The sequence below is a fragment of the Callorhinchus milii genome, unplaced genomic scaffold (genome assembly GCF_018977255.1).
Source record: "Callorhinchus milii isolate IMCB2004 unplaced genomic scaffold, IMCB_Cmil_1.0 Scaffold2, whole genome shotgun sequence".
Taxonomy (NCBI): Eukaryota; Metazoa; Chordata; class Chondrichthyes; order Chimaeriformes; family Callorhinchidae; genus Callorhinchus; species Callorhinchus milii.
The window spans coordinates 75,562,679-75,587,667 of record NW_024704743.1 but is presented as its reverse complement, the minus strand read 5'-3'; the positions used below and the strand labels follow the sequence as shown (position 1 = coordinate 75,587,667).

The 24,989-nt window shown below is 40.8% G+C and overlaps 1 protein-coding gene across 1 annotated transcript; it reads left to right on the top strand.

Annotated features, from left to right (window-relative positions):
• Positions 1-1,289: 1,289 nt before the first annotated feature.
• On the top strand, positions 1,290-24,638 carry LOC103183397 (protein ITPRID1-like). Its single transcript, XM_042332156.1, has 8 exons — positions 1,290-1,345; positions 2,151-2,208; positions 9,729-9,808; positions 11,083-12,066; positions 14,514-14,641; positions 16,359-16,470; positions 17,490-17,849; positions 24,292-24,638. The coding sequence occupies exons 2-8, from the start codon at positions 2,184-2,186 to the stop codon at positions 24,388-24,390; spliced, it is 1,788 nt and encodes a 595-aa protein (XP_042188090.1). The 5' UTR covers positions 1,290-1,345; positions 2,151-2,183; the 3' UTR covers positions 24,391-24,638.
• Positions 24,639-24,989: the final 351 nt, after the last annotated feature.

Genomic DNA, 24,989 nt, shown 5'->3' with positions numbered 1-24,989 from the left:
ATCACCAACAAAACATCCCATTTGTCGGGACGACGTCCCAAGGCGCTGAACAGTCAGGGATCAGGACCCAAGCGTGGGGGGCAGAGTTGGGATGAGGGAGGGCAAGAGGGGGTAGGAGAGCGGCCAAAGGCATGGTCAAAAAGGAGGGTCTTGAGTCATGCCTTGAATCACTTAAGGTCAGTTCAACTGCCAACCTTCATACTTAAATGCATAAATCTCAATAGATTTATTCCATTGGGGAATGGAAAGGGCAGGTAGCATCATAGCTGTGCTGTGCATGACCAGTTGATGGTGATGATGCTGACTATTTTATTGTTCCCTATCTCTGGAATACTGAAACCAAGTGGAGCATCCCCCAACTGCTGGCCCAGCTGAGATCAGCTAACAGCCAACACAGATCAAGATTGAAGCTAGGACCTTTCTGAGAATAAAGTAGAGATACAGGTTTCACTGCAGAGACCTGTGATGTCTGATGTTTAAGAGAGAAATGGTATTTCCTCCACGGTGATCATCTCTTGTCTTATGCACTAAGGTGATTTAACAAGAGAACACAGATATAGAGCTTCAAAGGGAAATTTCAGGACAGACACCAGGAAGCATTTCTTTATCCAGAGGTTCATTAGCGACAGGAACAGACTACCAGGAAGGGTGGTGAGGCCACTGGACTCATTTAAAAAACAGCTTAGTGCTGTGATGGGAAGACTGTAATGTAGATATTCTCGTGGGATGGGATCAAATGGGCCGAAGGGCCTTCTTAATCCAAAGCAGTCTTGTGGTCTTGTGATATGTTGCTCCACAACAAATTCATGGTTTCTGTTTCTCCCCTCTTCCACTTAGGTCGCTTCAAGCAGCTTACACTCCTAAAACATGTGACCAATGCATTCTCCTCCTTTTACACTGAGATGCCCTATACCAGCCAAAGTCAACTTAAGGAAAATGTCTCAAGAGAAAGGAAACAGCACGTGGAGGTCAGGAAAAATTACAGAAGGATTACCATGTTGCTAAAAAGAGCAGCACAAAAGAATCTACTGAAGAACAGTGAAGACTCGATTTACAGCAAGGAAAACTGTGAGGAGGGAGGAAAGTTCTTAAGCTCAGCAAAGCACAGTGCTTTTCAGTGCACTCAACTGAGCATTCCTGAAAACAGCATTGCACCAATGCTAACTGAGGAGCAAAACATGGGAAAGAGGAGACGCACCAGGCTGACAGAAGCCCAAGGCCTTTGGACACTGGAATTATCTGCCAAGCGCCAAGCCCTCCAAGAGTCCCGATTGATTGAATCCCCGGCAAATACATTGAAACTCTGCAAGGGGATCAGTTACCAGACTCCTTTGAACTGGAAGAGGTAAATCATAAAGGGTTAGAGCACAGAATTTGTCTTTCGGCCCATCCAGTCTGAGCTGCTGTTTATCTCCGCGAGTGAGTCCAGCATCCTGTGCAGAACCACCCTCTCTGGCAACCTGATCTAGTCACTAATTGCATTCAGGGTGAAAAAATAGTTCATGTCTGCCCTTTGGAACTATAAATCTATGTCCTCTTGTTCTACTCTTTTAATGCATCCTAACCTCTAATGCGGTTAAATGTAAATGATTCATTGCACATGGAAGTTTTCAAGTTTCTGCCTGAGTGACAGCAGTTCCTACTCAAGCCTGGTCTGAGAATCATTACATAATCATATTATTTTCCTGAAAGTCTGTTCTATACACAGTACAGAAGGATTGCCATGTTGCCACTACTAATTTTAAATATCACAATACAAATTGCCGTCTTCCATTTGATAATAGTTCTGGATAAGTTAAAATTTATGAGAAAGGTACAGATCAGGCAGAAGTTTGGTTTGATCTAAATTTTGGTAACTTCCAATTCACTGTCAACCTAGGATAGTGCACTATTATTTCCTATCATTTTACTCCATTTAAACCAGAATTGAGGTCGTAGGTTTTGAAAATTCAAACCAGTTTGGAGAGTTTGCTAATTCTTTTTGATTATTATACCAAGTGAACTCCGAATTAGCTTGCTTCTACAATTCATTTCATTTGTTTGTTTTTTTAAAAAATCCTACTGAATTATAATATATCCAGTGATTGACAATTGGGAGGAAAATTACATGAAAATTGAACTGAGTAGTGCTTCCTTTCTTTTTCTCTCAGATCCAGAGTGTTGATGAAGAAAGCCCTGCTAGAATGGCTCTCAAAAGTATCTATATAGGTAAGTGAATGGTTTAACTCTAGGACATCTCTATTGTCCACTTTTCTGTGCTTGTTGCTCCATTCATTCACACCCTAAGCCTTCCTAAGGTATGCAAACAATGTACTGATATATTTTACGCTGATTTTTCTTTTTAGGTTTCTTCCCAGTTGAGGGATGGGTGAGTGAGATGTCCCTGCAATTTACCAGCAGTTCTTACGTTAGCCTTTAGCAGGTCCACAGGGGGTTATGGGTTCACTGTTCTTCTCTAATTTTTTTGTCCAATTTTTCTCTCTCTGTCTGGTTTTCCCATGGGATCTTTCCCTGACAAAGTGACAGAGATCTCAGAGGGGCCTTCTATTATAAAATGCCAAATGTGTGAGCCGTGGAAATGCATAACTTTTAACATTCATAAGTAATTTTATAATATTTGAGTCAATGATTTCTGCAAAGAATGAATTGTATTCAGGGCCAGAACTGCTTGAACTTGTTATATCTGGCCACAGCTTGGCTTAGTTGGTAGCACTCTCGCCTTTTCATCAGAAAGTTGTGGTATGCAGCACATGTCAGAGCTTGAGTTCATCATCCAGGTAGACACCCGAGTGGAGTGCTGGGGTGTGCTGCATTGTCAGAAGTACCATTTTTCAGATGAGACATTAATCCGAGGTCCCTGTTCAAGTTGACATTAAAAATCCCGTGACACGACTCGAAAAGAGAAGGTAGTTTATCCCGGCCTCCTTCACCTCATGGTTGTTTAAACAGTCACATATGCCAAAATAAAACATTTACTGTGTGTGCAAACTTTGTGCCAGTAGTAGTGCAGGGTCAGGCCTGGTCCAATTTCGACAATTCACATCTGCTGACTACAGATTCTCTGAAACACCACCCTTTCTATCAGCCTTTTCTTCTGTCCCAAGCATGAGTCCTGGTGACACTGCTGTACCAGTAACAAATCAAATCTATACTCACGCATCTCTAATGGAAACAGCAGCAGAGGCATGTGGTTAGTTAATTATTCAAACACAAAAACAAATGAGCTGCAGGAAGGAGTAAGCAGAGGTTCCTTAATAGGGACACTATAATAGACCTACTATATTATTTCCACCTGATTACTTTACTATTCAGGAACAGTTGCTGGGTTAATTCTGACATCTTATTTGGCACTGAAATTGTGAGATTTGGCAAAATGAGTGCCAGCTTGGCTATCTCCTCTGGGTCAGAAGATTGTGTGTTCAAATTCCACATCAGGATGTGATCTCACATAGTCTAAGCTGACACTCCAATGCAGTGCTGGGGTGTGCTGCATTGTCGGAGATTCCGTCCGTCGGATGAGACGGTAACAGAGCACCTGTCTGCCACCAAAGGCCCCAAGTGGCGCTATTTGAAAAAAGAAGGGAGTTTCTCCAGGTGTCCTGACCAACAATCACCCAAAACAAAATTGGTCATTTGTTTCAAAGCTGTTCGTAGGACACTGCTGTGCACAATTGGGCTGCCTCATTTGCCTACAAATAAACAGTAACTCAATTTTCACAGGAATGCCTGTGAAGCGCATTGAAACATCCTTCTGACATGATAAGACACTAAACCAAGTGCAAGGATTATTACTATTATTTGTCACCAAATTCTCTTATCCCAAAGGCCAGCAAAACTGTTCAGCAGCCAGCATTTTGCTTTCTGACCTTACACCAATACTTGTTTTTGTTTTGGCAGCAAAGAAACAGCCCCACAACAAATGCACCTAGTTAAGTAAACAGGGTTTTCTCCTGAAAATCCCCTGTACAGGAACTCAGGCTCACAAGACTTCATCTCCAATGCATGTTGAGCATTTGGAGAAAACACTTTTTATGATGCATAGATTTTTGCCAGCACCCACACAGTAAGAGGGCTTTTAGACACCTCTTGTTGGTACCTGTTTCTTAAGCCCTGTATAAGATTCATTCCAGTGTGCCAAAACTCACAAGCCCATTGACATTGCAATACAGCGCGCAGGTACTGCTGCATTGTCAGAGGTGCCGTCCTTCAGATGAGCATTCGCCTGTTTAGGTGAACGTTAAGAATCTCACCGTACTATTCAGAAAGAGACCGGAGTTCCACCCGGTGACCTGGCCAACAATCCTCTAGATAAAATTGTTCATTCACTTGAAGGCTGTTTGTTATTGCTTTGCATAAATTAACTGCACATTCTCCAGGTTCACTTGTAAATAAGATGTCAGTGCACTCTGCATTAAATTCTGTGAAAAAACTTTCATCCACTTTGATAATAATAATCCTTGCATTTGATATAGCGCCTTATCAAATCATTGAGATGTCTCAAATGAAATGCTACGGCATTATATCAAATGCAAAAATATTATTAAGTAAATGGAAAAAATATTATTAATTAAATGGAAAGTGATATTAAACCTTGTCAAAGCTTACTTGTGTTAATACCTATTGAAGCCATTCAATTTGATTCAAAATTCAAAACTAAAAGTCTGAAATGTTGAAAGTCTAGTCATGAAGTAGTTCTGGGGTTACAACGATAGCAAAGAAATCCAATTTGACAACCATGCTGATTTTCCGGTTATTGATGGTATGTCGTGTAGTTAAGGTATCTCTTTCTGTACACTTTCATCTTTCAGTTTCTCGGTAATTCATTTCCATTGCAAACTTTGCCTGTGACGCATTGCTTCCTGAAACACTGCCTTTATTTGCATACCCGTAGTGAGTGTCATAACATCAGAGCAGAAATTAACCATAACAGGATGAAGCTATGTGACTTTTCGTAACAGACTTGGATGTGACAATTATCAGATCAAATCTGTAGTAAGACATTCCTTATATCAGCCATTACATAAAGATACGTATCTGGAGCTAAATACCCTCTGACTTCAGCAGATTGCTCCCATTCTCTATTTGATGCTTGACACTGTCAGGCAAGTTGGGGATTCTGGCATGACTTGGTAATCCTGGAGCCAATGTTTAATTCACTGCTTCACAGGATTGCAATAAATTGGCATCGTATCCAGGGCTGGATTAAGGGATTTGGGGGTTTTAAATTAGATCATGTTTTGGGACCCTTGGTGGAAGAAAGGGGGCACCAATTGGTGTGGAGCACTAATGCTAGATTTGTGCGAATGTTCGAGCAACTTCTTGACAGCCCAGCGAGCCACAGGTTGGCTACCACTGGTTTAGACTTAAGTTCTGAGCTACTTCGTCCTTAACAATGGCAGTCTTGAGTTTGAGTGCTATACTTCAGTAACCTTTCTGCATGGCTGTGTATTCAGCAACCTCTGATTTAGAGTAAAGAAGCAGCTGGAAACACAAAGTCCAGTCATACACCATTGCTCAGGTACATAACGTCAGGCACATAATTGTGAACAATTCTTCGCAAACAAAACAAAACAAAATTATGATGGGACCAATAATATCTTTAGGAAGGTCATTGTTTGTGAAATTCATCTACGGAAGAAATTGTTGGATGGAAATTTGACACAAACGCAATTTAAGCAAGTTAGTTACCCAATGCCTGGGATCCTAATGAACTTAGCTGAGATTCTGGGCAGATCTAATTGCAACATATGGGAGTTTAATACTTGGAATCTGTGAGTAGAATTAAAATTTACTTCCACAATTGCTTTTGACATTTGCATATTATTCTGACTTTTATTCTGCACGTGCTCCAGTAGATGTTGAAGGTTATTCAGACGCTCAAATATTCTGTTGTTGGCAGCTATCTGTCGCATGCCTTCCCGAAGTCACTGTTTATGTTTAGTGAACCCTATCAGCAGCCACAAAGCCAGCAGTAGAGAAGGATGATGCAATATAAACCCTGCTGGACTCATTGTCTTGTCCTGTGTGTCACTCTGAAATCAAGATGAGCTAATGACTATCTTCCTTGGAAGGAGGTAAGCAGGATCCCATGGAGCTGAACTAGGTACAAGGTGACATGCATGTAAAAGGATTTCAGAATTGACATTCTTAGCAATGGAACATTGTATAATTGATCCAGCCCTCCGTGGTAGTCTATTTCTCCCAGTGTTCTGGCCTACAATCCCCCAGGTAAAATTGGTCATTCACTTTGCTGCTATTTGTGCGACATTGTTGTGTACAATTTGTGTGTAACTTTTCTGCCGTTTTCGCTTACAAATATACAGTGACTACGCTTTTCTATTTTGTAAAGCACTTTGAGAACTGTTGTCGACATGATAGGGCACTATATCAAGTGTAAGGATTATCGGTATATAATGCAGTTATATACACAGGACCAGTCAATCAAAATATTTAATTCTGCACCCGTCCTGTCATCTCAAAGTCTACAAAAGCCCTCTCACATTGTAAAAATAAAGTGATGTTTAATCTGACTTGTTCAACCATACAGAATATTGTTTTTGTGGTCCCTCCAGAGAGAGAGAGTGCATATTCCATTCCAAACACAATGAAATTTCCATGTGTAGGTGGGATATATATATGTGTGAAACTCTCAGACTGGTTTGGCTATGCTTATGCATGGTGATGAGTTTCCGCATGTGTCAGACATTTACCTAATCCCGGAGAATAATAGACGCAAGTTGATGAGAACCAAAACTTGGAGACTCCAGATTGTGCGTTGGGATACCTAGGTTGCCAGTAACAATAAAGTGTCATCTACTCTGTTCAACCATACAGAATTTGAAAGGTGCCCCATTCCCTGTCAGCAGAATCACATCTTCATCCACCAAAACTATATGCAGGAGGTGTGTGAAATTATAGGATATAATCTATTAGTCAATCACAAGAATAGATGGCATTTGCTAACAGTGGCCAATTTCAGTCAAATGCTTTGTGCCTGTTTCTTACATGACAGTTTTTCCTGCTCTTATTCTGTGCACAAAAGAACATGGAAAATAAAGAAATACACCAGTAAGGGACTTCTATGTTTTACTGTAGCCTTCTGACTTTCATAGCTTTCTGCCCAATTGAATGAACACATGTGAACACACAGGTAATAAATTGCAGGTGGACTGGTTAGACTACTGATACAGTATTACAGTATTGAATAGTGTCCCTTTTTTTGCTATTGGCGACTGTCACATAATAAACATAATAAATATGGCTCCAAGTGCTTCCTCAATGGCTTACTTTGTAGTGTAGCAATTCTTATTATATAGGCAAATCTGGCAGCTGATCTGTGCCATTGTATATAAATGATAATGGGATAAACGTCAGTGAATTTGTTTCTCTCAGTGAATTTGGATGAATGTGCCTAGTGTTTAAAGCTAAAAGGAACAAGGTTTCAAAACTGAACTTTATCCTTAAATAATACCATCAGAGGTTTTCTTGCCAGGATGGTTTTCCACCCTGCCTATAGAACAGAGATGGGTCTTGTCAAGATCATGAACGACATCCTTTCTCTCTGCCTCCTCATCCTCGACCTCTCCGCCATTTCGACACAGTTGGCCATGCCATCCTCATCCACTGCCTCTCCTCCCTCATCTACCTCAGTGGGGCTGCACTAGCCTGGTTCGTGTCCTACCTAACAAACCAGCTTCACTTTATCTCCTCAAACAGTTTCTCCACCCGCCCCGACCGGTCATTTGTGGTGTACCCCAGGGCTCCATCCGTGGACCCCTCCCTTCCTCATCTATGTATTCCCTCTGGGCGATGTCATCCTCAGACATGAGGTAAACTTCCCCATGTATGTAGATGAAACACAAATCTACTTCTCCTCCAGCTGTGACTCCAAGGCTGACAATGTTCTCTCAGCTTGTCTGGACCTGGATAAGAGAAAACTTCCTACAACTAAATGTTGACAAGATGGAAGCCTTGTTCATTGGCTCCCATCAACGTTTTCTATCCTGTGGCTATGACCTCCTCCACCTCCCCGGCTTACTGACTAACTGACTGACTGAACCAGACTGACTGACTGAACCAGTGCGCGACCTAGATGCCAGGTACCACCCACACCTGTCCTTCCTTCCCCACATCCTGACCAGGACCGCCTTCCTCCACCTCCACCTCCAACTGTACCTTACCCCAGGTGCAGCCGAAACACTCGTCTGTGCGTTTGTCACCTCCCGACTCAACTTCTCAAATGCCTTCTTTGCCTGTGTCCCCAGCTCCACTATACACAGAATCCAGCTGATCCCAAACTCTGCCGCCCACATACTCATCCTTACTAAACTCCGCACCTCCATCACACCAATTCTAGCCAGGCTCCACTGGCTCCCTATCGCCAAACGGATCAATTTCAAGTTCCTCACAATAGTTTTCAACTTACTTCATGCCCTGGCACCTCCCTACCTCTCCAACCTGTTTACACCCCAACCCAACCCACTACCCGCTGCCTCCGTTTGAAGGCTCTGGCATTCTGCATGTCCCTCATGCCCTCCCTTCCACAATTGGTGGCCACCTTTCAGTCACCATGCCCCAAAACTCTGGAGCACTCTTCCTCTATCTCTCCGACTTGCCCCTTCCTTCCCCATCTTCAGGTCATGATTGAAGACCTTCCTATTCGATTGTGCCTACAGTCACCTCCCGCTTCCCCCAGCTCAACGTTGTGATCCGTCACTGTCAAGTGCTCTGGGACACTACTCTGCATGAGGGGTGATATATAAATGGAAGATGTCATTGTTGTAGTAGTCCCTGTTACATAAAATTATATAGAATTACAGTGTGGAAGCACACCATTCATCCCAACTAGTCCATGCTGTTGTATTCCACCCCTCCTAATCCCATCTCCCATTCCCATCTATTCACTTCTCTCTCCAGCCCCCTTCCCCTCCCTTCCCTTCTCCCCACCCCCCTCTCCCCCCGACCCCAGCTCGGGTCTGAAATGCCGTACACTGAACAGGACCTTGGGACGTCCTCCCAACGTGAAAGGTGCTATACAAATGTCATCTTGTTGTTGTCATTGTTATCCATCAAGTTTCCTCTTACAGATGTTGATGCTTTCTACTTGAACCACAGCTTGTGGCAATGAGATCCATATTCTCACCACTCCTTTTAGACTGGAGTCTTTGAATCCAAATCAAGCTATTCATAAGATTCCAGGAGCAGCTTTGATGAAGAAGACCCTTTGGTCCGTTTGCTCTCATAATTCCAAAATAATTAGTTTGGTTCAGCTCATTCTGACTAAAATTTAACATTAAACATATAAAATTAAATTTGAAATGCCATTCTGAGATTTTAAAGTAAAAGCAAGACAATATTTTGTTTCTGAGCATGCCTGAGGAAGAAACATTCTCTGAAAGTTAGAGTGTCCAGTGTCGAACCTGTCATTAAGGATATAGTTTAAGCACATTGCCTTTCCTTGTGAAAACCTTATGATAATTATCACCTAGTATATATTTATGCCGATGGTAGCTGTTGTACAGGTTAACAGCAGCTAATCTTTCCGAAACTTCTGATATAAACAGCAATTAGTCGAATTTCTCACAAAACAAACATTTGAATATTATTATTTGAATATTGCAACAAATAGTATTTATAGAGCATATGGTCCAAGTAGAGTAAAATCTCAGAATGTCTGATTATTATGGTATATGGTAGTTGATCTCAGCATTTTATCCTTCTCTTCACAGCAGATTTGCAGAGAGACAATAGCTGTCAGTCAGACAGTAGTGGATTTCTGGAGGAACCGTTCATCCCCCTATCTCTGCAGGTATGACAATGCTGCACCTCATTCTACTTGCAACAAAATATTGGTTTCAACAGTGTACAACAGAGATGCAGAATAAATACTGCTAGTGTTGCACACTTTGAACCTAGTCACTTCACAATAATCTTACATGGCATTTAATAAATAATTGTTTCTTTGAGCTCAACTCCTGTCTGGTACACTTATAAAACTGAGACACCTTGGATTTGTTTATGTGAGTTTCATAAACAGAGATGACCTAATCTGTCAATTCTTGTCATCATGCCACCTTGACATGCTTCCCCTTCCAAGTACCACATACTTCAGTCAACCCAGATCAATACTTTAGAATGTATCATGATAGCAGAACAAGAAGGCTTATGTTTAGAATTGGAAAGGGCAATTTCAGGACAGATACCCGGAAGTTTTTCTTCAATAGAAGGCAATCAACGACTGGAAAGATGGTAGAAGCCAAGACACTGAACTTATGTAAAGAGCAGCTTGCTGCTGTGATGGGGGGGATCGTAGGGTGGGAGTCTGGAGGGATGAGATCAGATGGGCCGAAAGGCTTTCTTCACCCAGATCAATCTTGTGATCTTGTAACATGAACTTCACCCACAGTTACACTCCAAATCTCTGTACTCAGCTGTTGTGCACCTAACACTGGCATCCTTCCCAGACTCCACTGGCAACAAGTAACCAAGAACATTGATTTGAATATCTTTGTCCTTATTTGAAACAAGTTACTCCTAGTGTTTTGGCCACAATGCCCCAGGTACAATTGTTCATTCACTTCATAGCTGTGCACCATTTGGCAGCATTTGCCTGCAAAATACAGTCACTACACTTTACAATATATCTTGTGAAGCACTTTGAAACATTCTCCCAATGTGAAAGGCTTTAAATTCAATGTAAGGATTGCTATTTTATTATCTTTAAATCCCTTCCCTTCTCCTCCCCAAATATGGAAGCTCCTCCAGCCATATTCTTCTATATTCCAGTCCATTATTTGTGATTGAATGCTCATTCCTCATTCGTTCTATCCCACCATTGGTGGCAAAGCTTTCACTATTGTGCCCCGGTCTGCTGGAACTCTCCTTCATTGTTTTACTTTCTCTCTGAACATCTTCAAAACCCTCCTAAAAAGGTCTCTCTTCAGACCTGGCTGGTAAACTTAATTTTCCTTCCTCTCCTCTGCTTGAGGCTCCCTATCATAACTGTTAAGCACTTCGAAACAGTCATTCTATGTGTGAGATTCTACATTACTGCTAGAATTTGTTGTTGTCCAACCTTTTCAGGCTCCACAACCCCAAGACATCAGTGATGACAGCATTGACAGTCAAGCCACATTGCAGGAAAGCAGAACGTGCTCAATCCTGGGCCAGGACACTGAACACAAAACAGACTGTTTTGCAAAGAGCTCTATTGACAATAATTGTACACTTTCTTTAGGAACACACTTAGTTTTGCATATTTTCCCAGAAGAAAACAAATCATATATAGAAAACGATAATGAGGACAATCCTGGTGAGGAAAGTGTGGTTGAGACAAGTGGATTCCTGGATGGAAGCAGTCGTATAGACACAAGTCAAAGTCTGGCTCCAGATAACAGTTCTCACTTAAATACTCAGGTCCAGGTTCAGAGCAATGATTCACAGAGCCAGAATGAATATCCTGCAATGATTAAGGGTAGGACACCAGCAACTGAGAACTATACCATCAGTGGATCCCCAGAGGCAACCCAACGTCTGCCAGAATGTGTTTCTTGTTCGAGCAATTTCATGACCGTCCAAATCACCCAAGATATGGATCAGCAAAAGTGTTCCACAAAAGTGGATTCTTTGGAATCATTAACCGTCTCGTACCAACATGTAAATAAAGCCACAACCCCGGAATCTGAAAGTATCTTTGTAGGAAGTAGGAAAAGGAAGACAAGAGAAGTTTCAGTACAGACTGATGAAGAATATCCTGTTGAAAGAAATCAAAGTCCAAACAAACACTCTTCATTTAAGTCTGAATTTCAATTTGGGAAATCATTTAGAAAATCACTTTCACTAGATACTGGACTACACCATCTAAATAGTGACCTTCAAGAGCACAGTCAAACTGCTGCCACCCACTGCTGCTGTCACCATTGCTGCTGTGCCCACCACCACTGCTCTTCATCTTGGCACAAAGGGACAAAAGACTCATCGAAGGTTGGTACGTCACACTTGGAAGGCTATCGTCTCAATACCCTGGAAGAATTGCAGCAGGCAGTGAAGATTATCTCAGCATATCCAGTAAGTTACATCTGTCAATTTATTTTGGTCTGACACACAGAGAAATCCATCACCAATAGTGAAAGGTTCTCATCCTCCACAAGACTGCAGTCATAAAATCACAAGAAAGGTTTGGATGAATAAGGCCCTTTGATCCATTTAATCTCATCCTTCCAGAATACCTATCCTACTGTCCTCCCTGTACAGCACTGAGCTGTTTTTATGCTGAGAGATGACCAAATCCTCTGAATGCTCAACAGATTTTGTGCTGATCCCAATGTTTAGTTCTTTTAAAGGTGATACAGAACTCCCTTTGGTGATGTACAGATCTGCCTATAATATGTGCTTTAGAGAGCTTGTATTTGGAAGTTATTTTATTGAAAAATCAAAATATTTTGAATTAAAGCTTTGATGGGTGAGATGTCTATCACAAGGAATGCATTGAGGAACAGACACTCCTGTTCTTTAATTAAAGCACTTAACTTTACTCATTGCATTACTTCAGGTTTCCCATTTCCCTGCAGGGTGGGCAGGGTGAGTGAGTTGTATTAATTTGCAAGGTGTATTAATGGGCAAGGAGTATTAATGGGCGAGGTATTGATTGTGAGGGGTATTAATGGGCGAAGGGGCATTAATGGACTAAGGGGTATTAATGGATTAAGGGTATTAATGGATGAGGGGCATTAATGGACGTGATGTATCAATGGACAAGGGTATTAATGGGCAAGGTATTAATTAGCAACAGGTATTAATGGGCGAGATGTATTAATGGATGAGGTATATTAATTGGTGGGGTGGATTATTGGGCAAGGTGTTTAATGAACATGGTATTCAAGGGTGAGGGGTACAACAACAACAACTTTCACTTATATAGCACCCTCCACCCAGGGTAGCATCTAAGAGAACTTAAATGGGTATTAATAGGCATTAATGGGTGGGAGGTATTAGTGGGCTGGATGTAAACCTATGTCCTCTTGTTCTACTCTTGCTGCATTCGAAAGTGTTGTTTACTTTTTCAGTCCCATTTTAAATATTACACACCTTATAAGGGCCCTCTGAGATATGCTCTCAGATGACTGAAGTGCCCTAGATTGTCTCTAACACTACTCTCCTCTGCTCTGCCTCTGGAGAATTTTATACTTGTTCCCCAATTAAGGAATGGAATCTGTTTACAAATACCACAGTTTTGCCAGCCAAGTATGCCATAATAGTATTCCTCACAATATTTGTATTCTAATGTATTTGATAGCTTCACTGGGCCTTTTCATCCATGTCTCACAGATGTACTTATATGCCAAGTCCAAACAGAAAGCAAATGTATCTATAGCCAGTGATTATATCACATGCCACAAATGTGGCACTATTTTTAAAGGCATTAATCTATATACCGTAGAGCAGAGGAAAACCAATGTTTTTGAAACATTTATTTTCAAGACAATCACCATTTGAATAGCAGCTTTTGTACACAACAGCTGATCACTGCAATAAAGCAAATCATGGGATCCAAGAGTGATTGCAGTCTTTACTTCTGCATGTTTAGAATCATTTACGTGGAAAAGACTTTGTTGCTCTTTGGATCATTTGAGCTAATGGTTCCACAATGCAAATGTATGGAATTTGAGCGAAACACAACATACACTAACTGTTAAACTATTTGATTTTTTTGAATTTCGAACCCTGTAAGTAGAGACATTTGCTTCCTATATTCACTTGGCCTGCAAGTATACCTATCTGATATGGATGAAAAGGTTCAGTGATGTTATCACATAATCTGAGGAACAATATCATCATGGAATATGTTGCAGTCAAAATTGCAGTATTTGTAAACACATTCCATCCCTGAATTGGAAAATAAATTTAAAATGTGTTTTGCAATATCCCCTCAATGTCTGAATAACAGTAGTGCCCAAATCCAGCTGAAAATGGAATGAAGTCCTGTAGCTCAGTGGTGAGAGCACTCGTCTCACAAGCGAGAAAACCTGGGTTTGATTCGCAGCAGGGAGAGCCTTTGGGCAAGTTTCCTTACTCCACATGTCTCTGTTTACCTAGCAATAATTAGGAATTAGGAACCTGTTAGTCGATTGGCGAACCACTTTTCCGTGGGTAATAATTCCTTAAAAACAAATGCAAAAATTGTTTTTTAAGCTAGCACAACCTCTCAGATGCTATTTTACAGGGACTGAATTTAGTTACGTGTCTGACACATTTACCAAGAATCAGGTCAAACACAGTCAGTAGTTTTTCATAGATATATGGATGGGTAGCAGTGAAAAAAGGCCCAGAGGCACATTGAGCTTACTCCCGCAAGAACACCCACCCCTGGCCCATCTCTAGGCTGTTGTTTTTTGAAGCTGGACGAACATTTGAAATGAACAGGACTTTGGTTTAACATCCCACCCAAAGAACATTCAATCACATCACATATTGACCCCTTCCCCCTATAACTCTTGTCTCTTTTGAATTCTCAGTTGGCCATTCAGGAAATTGTAACCACAAAACAATTTCTGCAGCATTTTCAGAATCAGCTGCTGGACATAGAGAAGTGTATCACTGAGCAGCAGGCTTTAGTCTACAGTGTCCTCAGTGAGGATGAGAGGTATGTGTAAGTACATGAGCATCTTTAAAGTTGTGGATACCTTGTAAATTTGTCATTTACATTGATAAGAACAACCTGTCTTCATAGAATGTTTGTTTTAGAGAGAAAAAATCCAGAAGAGCCTCACCCTATTTTCATCACAAGTCACATAATGGAGGTTATAAGTAATAGTTTATAACAATAAATTATTATAATAATCGTTGTATTTAGTATAGCACCTTATCACATTAGAAGTACGTTTCAAAGCACTTCACATGATCTATTGTGGAGTCCTGTAGCTCAGTGGTTAGAGCACTCGCTTTGCAAGCGAGAGACCTGCGTTTGATTCCCGGCAGAGCGAAATCTTCGGCAAGTTTCCTTACTCCACACACCTGATAATAATCCCTCAAAAAAATAATAAATTGGTCATTTCAATCCACGGCTGTTTGTGGGACACTGCTGTGTGCGATTGGCTGCCACATTTTGCCCACAAATATACAGTCAATTCACTTTACAGTCTATTCTGTAAAGCACTTTGAGACGTCTAGAAGACATGAAAAGCGCTATACCAAATGCAAGGATTATTATTAATATTGTGAAATGGAATGACTATATATTTGTAGGCAAAAGTGGGAGCACAGTTACCCATTGCAATGTCCCACAAACATTTTAGTGAACAGCAACCGATCTGCGGGTTATGAGCAGATGGAGCATTACAATCACAATAATAATACAACAACTTGCATTTCTGTCATGCTCTTCATGTGGGGCAGCATCTCGGAGCACTGATAATAATATTCCTTGCATTTAACATAGCACCTTTCAGGTCAGAATAATGACTCAGATAAAATTGTCTTTCACTTCATGGCTGTTTGTAGGAATTTGTGGTGTGCCCACTTTTCCCTACAAAATACACCACACTTTATAGGAAAATCCTTTGAAGCGCTTTGAGATGTTCTTCCGATATGCAAGGCACTTTATCAAATGTAGGGATCATTATTGTAATATACTGATTTAGTGAAGCCATGAGAAGTTACCTATTGGATCGGGTGGATTCAAACCCAGCTCTCAGAAATGAAAGATTAGTGTGCTAACCTGACTGACATTTGTGTCAGCTTGCCTCAGTTGGTAACACTCTTCCCTCTGAGTCAGAAGGTTGTGGGTTCAGGCTCCATGTCAGAATTGGAACTTATACAGTCTAAGATGGTACTCCAGTGCTGCGTTGGGGGGTTGCTGCAATGTTGGAGGTGCCATCCTTTGGATGAGATGTTAAATCGAGGTTCTGTCTGCCTGTGCAAAAAACTCATGGCATTATTCGAAAAGAGAAGGGAGTTTCTTCCAGTGTTGGGACAAATAATACCCCAAATAAAATTGTTCATTCACTTCACGGTTGTTTGTGGGACATTGAGGTGGTCAAATTGGCATTTGCCCCACAACACTCAGTGATGCTTTGAGGTACCCTCCTGACATGGAATACAAATGTAATTATTATTATCAATAATTATAATAATAATGCTTGCATTTGATATAGCACCTTTCAAGTCACAAGGACATTTCAAAGCTCTTCACAGGATTTACACTGTAAAGTGTAGTAACTGTTTATTTTGCTGGCGAATGTATCATCACACATTAGATAGTATTTTGTGGGGGATTATGGAAATGCCTTTGCCATCCAAGGGATGGAGGAATGACCAGGTTCATCTGCATTCATTTAATCTGTGCATATTTTTTGTGACAGGGAGGAAGTGAAACGACTGCAGAAACTACGCCAGGCAGTGTACAATGAGATCACAGAGTTAGGAGTTCAACTTGAGGATCGGGCTCGGCAAGTTGAAGAAGAAATGAGTATGGTACAGTGAGATCGATCCTGATTTTGACATGTGTGTGTTTCACTGAATAGTTTTATAAAGTTCACAACTTTATTGAGCTGTTGTGTGTATAATAATGATAATAATCCATGCATTTGATATAGTACCTTTCACGCCAGGGAGGATGTCTTTACAGTAAAGTGTAGTGACTGTGTTTTGCAGGTGAATATGGCAACCAATTTATGGACAACAATGTGTCACAAACAACCATGATGTGAGTGATCAATTCTATTTGGGGATTGTTGACCAGACTTGGCAATTGAAACCACAACCTTCTGCCTCAGAGAACTGAGCTAGGCTAACATGCATAGTTTACTGAATAAAATAATACAGAATGGAATTAAAAAAAAGTAAAATGACAGTGAGTAAGATAATGAAAACGCCTTCTAAAATAGCAATTTACAATGGATCACAATATTTGAATTAAATGTATTTTTATTAATGATGTTCCCAGCTCAGACAATTTACTTTGGAAGATTTACTTGCCTGACATTTTGCCTACAAAACACAAAACCTTTGAGAAATCTCACCAGTGTGAATTGAACTATATCAAATGTCATTGTTACTGTTGAACGTTTCCTTTCCATTACTTACCTCTTCATAGTTAATTCTAAACCTAGCTATCTGCTGTGCTGCTTCATGTCTCATCATTTACAATTGTTTCTACATTTGTCCGTAAAACCATAGAATTTACAGCACAGAAGAAGGCCATTCATCCCATCATGTCGGTGCTGGCTCTTTTAAGAGCAATCCTTCCAGTCTCATTAACTTGCTCTTTCCCCTTACCCCTGTAGTTTATGCCTTTTTAGGTATTTATCCAGTCTCCTTTTGAAAGCAAATGTAAACTGTGCCTCAACCACCCTTCCCAGTAGGTCATTCCATATCCTAACTATTGTGTGCACGAAATAATTCTCCTAATCTCCTCATTTGCTGTGGACAATATGTTCATTAATTGAATTAAAATTAACACTTCTGCCCTGAATTTCTGGTTTATTGTTTAGCAGCTGCAATCATTGCTAAAGGAACAGTCCACGTTTTACTCATCTCTTGAAAAGCCCAAGAAAGTGAGTGGGATGACATCAGTGAGTCACACAGAATCATCACCCAGCGTGTGCAATTCAACAGCTTCACTGAGACCGGACTTCACATCAGCATCTTTGATCCCTTCAGAGGAGCCTGACTCCAGTGCAGCATCAGGACACAAACGAGTGAATTCACTTTCTCCTTCAATGGCACAGAAAGCTTCCATTGAAATTAACACCACTGCCAAACCAAATGTGGAGAGCAGTTCATCCCAGCTGAAAGCCACAAAGCAAAACAACCAACCAGGAGCAGTGGATATTCGAACCATTCTCCAAAATGTAAGAGGGCTGTTATTCCTTTTTAAATACTCTCATTTTCAATGAATTGTAAATGCTTCATATTTAAATGCCCAGCGTTAGTTAAAATGAAGATAAATGGCCCTATGCAGAGTCTGGTACAGACCTCTGTATTTTGCTACTTAGAAGTACTTTACTTAACAAAGAATTGACACAGAATTTGTGATCTTCCTTATGGGCCCAAGGCTTCGAATGTGCTTGAGTCTGACCCCCCACACACTGTTCCCAGCAATGACCACCTCTGTGAACCTGACTGGTGTGTTTGACACGCAGATTACAGCTTTTGTCTGTTAGTTAGTGGGATAGCAACTTTACTCTGAGCAGAGAGCCGCATTCTCAGAGGTTCTGTGCGTGACTCAGCTTCAGAGATATCAGCATTGAGAGCGATGCTCCACCATCTGGATAATTTCTGCTTAATACCTAGGAGTTCATGTTACATTCGCTCCATAAATATTTTTGCCTCTCACTTAGGGTTTATCTTGAGAGATCTGCCATTGAGTCACCCATCCTTTTTCTTGTGTCACCAATGCTGTTTTTTTAATAGAAGCTTTCAGCGTTTTACAGTAAGAGTAGCAGAAAAAGTGCAGCCTTGGTGTTCTTCACTCAGAGAAGGAAGGACACCTTCCATAAATTATAATAATAATAATGCTTGCATTTGATGCAGCACCTTATCACGACTTCGAGACGTCTCAAAGCACTTCACAGAATATATTGTAAAGTGGATTGACTGTATATTTTGTGGGCATTCATGATTTAAAAATAATAGTTTGGAAATAATAAATCTGCCTGCACTCCAACTGCAATTCTGCATCATAATAATGATAGTGTGTGCATGTGTGTAACTACAGTGTGAAGCCAACTTCAAACTCATTTTTAATAATAATAATCCTTGATATTATGCCTTATTATGTCGGTGTGTGTGTGTTTGCAATAATACCATACACCCAAATGTAAGGAGGATATTGTGTTATTGCAAACACACATGCAAGGAGAATGTGGATGTCACTTCATTGCCAGTTAAGTGCTTCTCTTTTGGAGGAGAACCTTTTAGTGTTCTCTGATCTATGTTAAGATGCTGTGTAAATGATTGAAAAGCAGGTGTAAATGTGGGGAAGTGAGGCAGGAGTGGGAGTTATTCCACAAAATAATGGAATTGGTACTTGTAACCCAGGGAAAGGCAAATGCCATTTAGTCCAGGCAGACACTCTAGTGCAGTGCTGGGGGAGTGCAGCATTGTCAGACATGCAGTCTTTCAATTAACCATTAAAACAAGGTCCCATCTACTTGTTCAGATGGATGTTAAAGATTCTATGGCACTGTGTGAAAAGAGAAGGGGCTTTCTTCCGGTATCCTGGCCAATAATCCTCCAGACAAAATTGGTCATTCACTTCAGGGCTGTTTGGGAAATTGCTGTGTGCAAATTGCCTGCTGTGTTTGCCTACACAATACACACAGTCACTGCACTTCACAGTATATCTTGTGAAGTGTTTTGAGACACGCTTCTAACATTGATGCAGTTATATCACATGCAAAGATTATTCTTTTTGCCTATTTTTATGTTATTCCGAAAAGTATTAGAATACATTAGAATTCATTAAAATGTACAGCACAGAAACAGGCCATTCGGCTCAACTGGTCTATGCCTGTGTTTAAGCTCCACCTGAGCCTTCTCCTGCCCTTCCTCAACTAAGCCTTCCAGGATAACCTTCTATTCCTTTCTTCCTCATGTACCTATCTAGCTTCCCCTTAAATACATCTGTGCTATATGTTATATATATATTGATATATGCTATGCTATATATATATCTATGCTATATTAGGCGCAGGTTGGCAAGAGCCAAGGCACGGGGGCCCCATAAAGGGGGTTGTGGTACTGCTGGTACTAACCAGCTAAAACCGCATAGCTTGCCATTGATATCGCCGTCTTGCAAGATTTTCTGCTCCTTGTCCAGTTAAGACCACTCTACCTGTTAAAGCTTTGGCTTGCACAGTTAACAGGAGCTGAGTGGGATGACTCCCTGCTCCCAGTCTGCCTTTCCAGGTCCTGCCGATGAGCCTGTACTGTCATTAGCAGTGGCTTGGAATACTGCGAACCCGCCTGGCTCAGGAACTGGACTACCGAGACTGCCACAGATAGTAGGCTCGAATCCGATACTTTTGTCTGTTGACGAGTGAATCTGGCTATTAAATGGGAATTTTGTGATTTACACTGAGACATTATTGATAGACACCACCACCTTGTGTCATAATGCATGTAGTGCAGCAACAAGAGTAGGCACTCAGTCCACCAAGCCTGCTCTACCAGATTATTAAATCAGCTTCTCTTTTAAGGCATTTCCCTGCCTTTTCCACATAACCCTTGATATCTTTACATTCCAATAATCTATATTTCTTTCAAACATTCGCCATTCTGTCCCAAATACTGACTGGGAGGCTTCTCGCTGCTTGTCCAGCAAGGACCACCCCACTCTCAAGTTCACATCATAAGAGTTCACATGGAGGTCTATCACATGCCGATAGCCAACACTAACAATCTTTTAACAGCAAGTTTATAATGGCAATTCCATGGTAAATCTCACTGGTACGTGAAAGAGTCCATTTTTTACTGTATTTTATTGAGCCGAAGCACTGTTATTGGAAATTCCATGATGGAACAGTGGATTGTTTTGACTGTCCAACTGTTCCATAGAGATTTGTAATCCTGAGTCTCGCAAGCGAGAGGACCTGGGTTGGATTCCCTGGAAGGGAGAAAAGTTTGGCAAGGTTCCTTACTCCGTACGCTTGTTTACCTAGCAGTAAGTAGGAACCCAGTTGTTGGTCAATTGGTGGATCACTTTTCCAGGGGTAATAATCCCTTCAAAACAATAAATACGTTTTAAAAATAATAATGATTCGGTCACTTATTCCAGGACTGTTTGTGGGACACTGCTGTGCACAATTGGCTGCTGGTTTTGCACACAAAATAAAGTGATAATAGTGGGTGATTTCAATCTCCACATAGATTGGGAAAACCAAGTCGGCAAAAGTAGGTTAGAAAAAGAGTTCATTGAGTGTATGAGAGATAACTTTCTAGAGCAGCATACCGAGGAACCAACTAGGGGACAGGCCATCCTAGACCTTGTTTTATGTAACGAAACGGCTAGTTGGCAGTGTAGGTAATAAGACTCCTCTAGGGCAGAGTGATCACAATATGATTGAATTCTGCATTAAAGTAGAGAGGAATATAGTTAAATCCGAGGCAAGTATTCTGAATTTAAATAGGGCTAATTTTGTAAGTATGAGGAAAGATTTAGGTAAAATAGACTGGAGAATAAGATTAAGAGGTAAAAATGTAGACCAACAGTGGCAAATATTTAAGGATGTAGTGCATAATTCTCAGCGGTCGCATATTCCCTTGCGGAATAAGAGTACTACAGGAAAAGCAAGTCATCCGTGGCTAACTAGAGCAGTTAGGGAAAACATCAAATTAAAAGAAAAAGCTTATGAAACTGCCAAGAAAAGCAGCAAACCTGAAGATTGGGAGAGTTTTCGAAACCAGCAAAAAAAAACTAAAAAACTCATTAAGAGCGAGAAAAAGGAGTTTGAGGGTAAGCTAGCTAGGAACATTAAGTCTGATTGTAAAAGTTTTTTACAAATACATTAAGAGGAATAGGCTAGTGAGGGTAAATGTAGGTCCACTTCAGTCAGAGTCGGGAGAAGTTGTAATTGCATCTGTCTTCACCCTAGAAGACACAGCAAGTCTGCCAACAATAGAGATGCACCAAGGGGATAAGGACAGGGAGCAACTTAGGGAAATTTTCATTAGTAGAGAATTGGTGCTAGGAAAACTGTTAGAACTAAAAAGTGACAAATCCCCTGGTCCGGATGGCTTGCATCCTAGGGTTTTAAAAGAGGTAGCTTATGAGATAGTGGAGGCCTTGTGTCTGTAATTCCAAAATTCCTTGGATTCTGGATCAGTCCCCATGGATTGGAAGATCGCAAATGTCACACCACTATTTAAAAAAGGTGGAAAGGAAAAGATGGGGAACTATAAGCCAGTTAGTCTCACATCAGTGATAGGAAAAATTTTAGAATCATTGATTAAGGATGTGGTAGTGCGGTATTTAGAGGAGCACAACATAATTAGGCCAAGTCAGCATGGCTTTACAAAAGGGAAGTCATGTTTGACAAATCTCATAGAGTTTTTGAGGACATTTCCAGTAAACTAGATAAGGGTGAATCAGTGGATGTGGTCTATTTGGACTTCCAGAAGGCATTCGATAAGGTGCCGCATAAAAGATTAGTCCAAAAGATAGGGGCCCATGGAATTGGGTGGAGCACATTAACGTGGATTGGGGAATGGTTAACGGGTAGGAAACAAAGAGTAGGGATAAACGGGTCCTTTTCAAATTGGCAGGATGTGACTAGTGGAGTGCCACAAGGATCAGTCCTTGGACCTCAGCTATTTATCATCTACATCAATGATCTAGACGAGGACATCAAAGTTAATATATCTAAATTCGCGGATGACACAAAACTAGGAGGAAGTGTCAACACAAAGAATGACATTAAAAAAATGCAGCGCGATATAGATAGGTTAGGTGATTGGGCAGGTAGGTGGCAGATGAAGTATAATGTAGGGAAGTGCAAAGTCATCCACCTAGGTAGCAAAAACAGTAAAGCGGGTTATTTTTTAGAAGGGGAGAGATTGGAATGTGTTAGAGTCCAGAGGGACTTGGGTGCCTTGTACTCCAATCACAGAAAGTTAGTCTGCAGGCGCAGCAGCAATTAGGAAGGCGAACGGTATGTTAGCATTCATTATGAAAGAATTAGTATAAGAGTAGGGAAGTCTTGCTGCAACTGTATAGGGCCCTGGTGAGACCACACCTGGAATACTGTGTGCAGTTTTAGTCTCCTTATTTAAGGAAGGACGTACTTGCCTTGTAGGGGGTGCAGCGTAGATTTACGAGGGGATGAGTTACAAGGATAGGCTGACCAATATGGGCCTATATTCTCTAGAATATAGAAGAATAAGAGGGGATCTTATAGAAACCTATAAGATCATCAAAGGGCATGATAGAGTAAATAGTGGAAAATTGTTTCCCCTGGTTGGAGAAACTAAAACCAGGGGTCACAACCTTAAAATCAGAGGCCAGCCCTTTCGCACTGAGTTGAGGAAGAGCTTCTTCACTCAAAGGGTGGTGAATGTATGGAACTCACTACCGCAAAGGGCTGGTGACGTTTAGTGCTTGAACATATTCAAGACTGAGTTAGATATGTTTCTTATTGTAAAAGCGATTAAGGGATATGGGGACAAGGCAGGGTTATGGTATTAACTGGAGTTAGATTAGAAGATCAGCCATGATTGAATGGCGGGGCAGGCTTGAAGGGCCAAATGGCCTACTCCTGCTCCTACATGTTATGTTATACACAGTCAATTCACTTTAGAGTATATCCTGTTAAGCACTTTGAGATGTCTCAAAGACGTGATAAGACGCTATATCAAATACAATAATCATTATTATTATTTGTTACCAACTTATATAGAAATGCTTTGAACTTTCTTCAGCAGCTTTCCTTCCTGAGTGTTCCTATCCACCTATTGATATTCAACTACTATTTTTCCCTCTCAGATAAAACATTCCTTTAAACAGCTCTGGCAATCAGGCACTGATATAAATGGCGGTGTTAGCCATTAAAGTTTGCCCTGAAAACAATCTTGTAAGGTGAGCTTCTGTTTTAATATTCTCTCTGCAGCCAAGTGTTGAATATTTGGGAAAAAAATGTTTTATTGATCCAGCAGGCTAGGCCCAAAACCTACAGGCAAGTTTGCCAACCCTCCAGCATTGACCTGGATTCTCCTAGAATTAAAAATGAATCTCCCCGATACTGTTGACGCTATATCAAATACAATCTTATGATTTCTATGTGCTTTAGTAGCCTGTGTCCTCTGCTCTGTTTTGAGCACTGAACTGTGTCCGATGCTTTTATGTTCAGTCTTTCACAAAATTCCTCGAGGTGTGGTGTGCCCCCGATTTGGTATCACCCATAAAATACACAATCACTCCACTTTACAATATAGGCTGTGAAGCGCTTTGGGATGTACTCCTGACGTGAAAGGCTGTATACCAAATGTAAGGATTATTATTATTGCTTATTATTATCAATAGCACTTCTGATCTATTTCCCTCAATTCCCAGATCCAGATCATTTATGTATTAAGTCAATAAAACAGTTGGGAGCTGGCACTCCCAGTTTCAGGCCCGACTACAGTGAATGGTGGGGAAGTCATACCTGCAGCCAGTCTAGATATAGGCTAGCTTCATTGCTGGCATCCTTTTAGGATGCAACAGTTAGCACCAGTGACAATCAAACAGCATATGTCTGAATTTCCATCCCTATGTATTTGAATATTAAAATTAATGTCATTTTTTTTTCCCTGCAGATTTTTGCATTGATCTTGACGCCCATTATTGAACGTCCATCCAAGCAGTGGGAATGGAATCTGCGGGGGTTCTTGGGTGTGGTGAAGAAGCCAGACTGACCTGAACATCACAATAGCTGATCCACATCTCATTAACCATAGTGAACTCACAGCCAGATTGTTTTGTCATTCCCTGAACTCTCAGTCAACGGTGCAGTCTTATTGCTGAATACATTATGCAGCAAAAAATAATTCATTCTAAAGTTTAAACTAATGCTGTAACACTAAAATCATACAGGACATTTACCTAATTTAAAACTATCGATGATCACCGGTAACACCAGCACTTTAAAGTTGTTAACCTATTCCCCCTGGTCAGTTTATTGTAATATTCTAAATCCGATATTATTTTCAGTTGAATGTAATACACTGTAATATACCTTGATAAATCTAAATGCTATGTCAAGAAATAATTTTATTTAGACAGCAATAAAAGTTTTCCTTTTGTCTGATCTATAGCTGAATTCTGACCGCAGTTATTTCCTTTAGGAAAAATATTACACACCATAATGCAACAGCTTGGAAAAATTCAAGATTTAAATTGGTTTGATTGTTTGGTGTGACGCCTCCTCTTGGATGCAGAAAACCTCTCCTAGATGTGAAGCCCCTATCAATCACTGGATTCAACACACCCGGAATTGAACCTGCAACACTTTTTT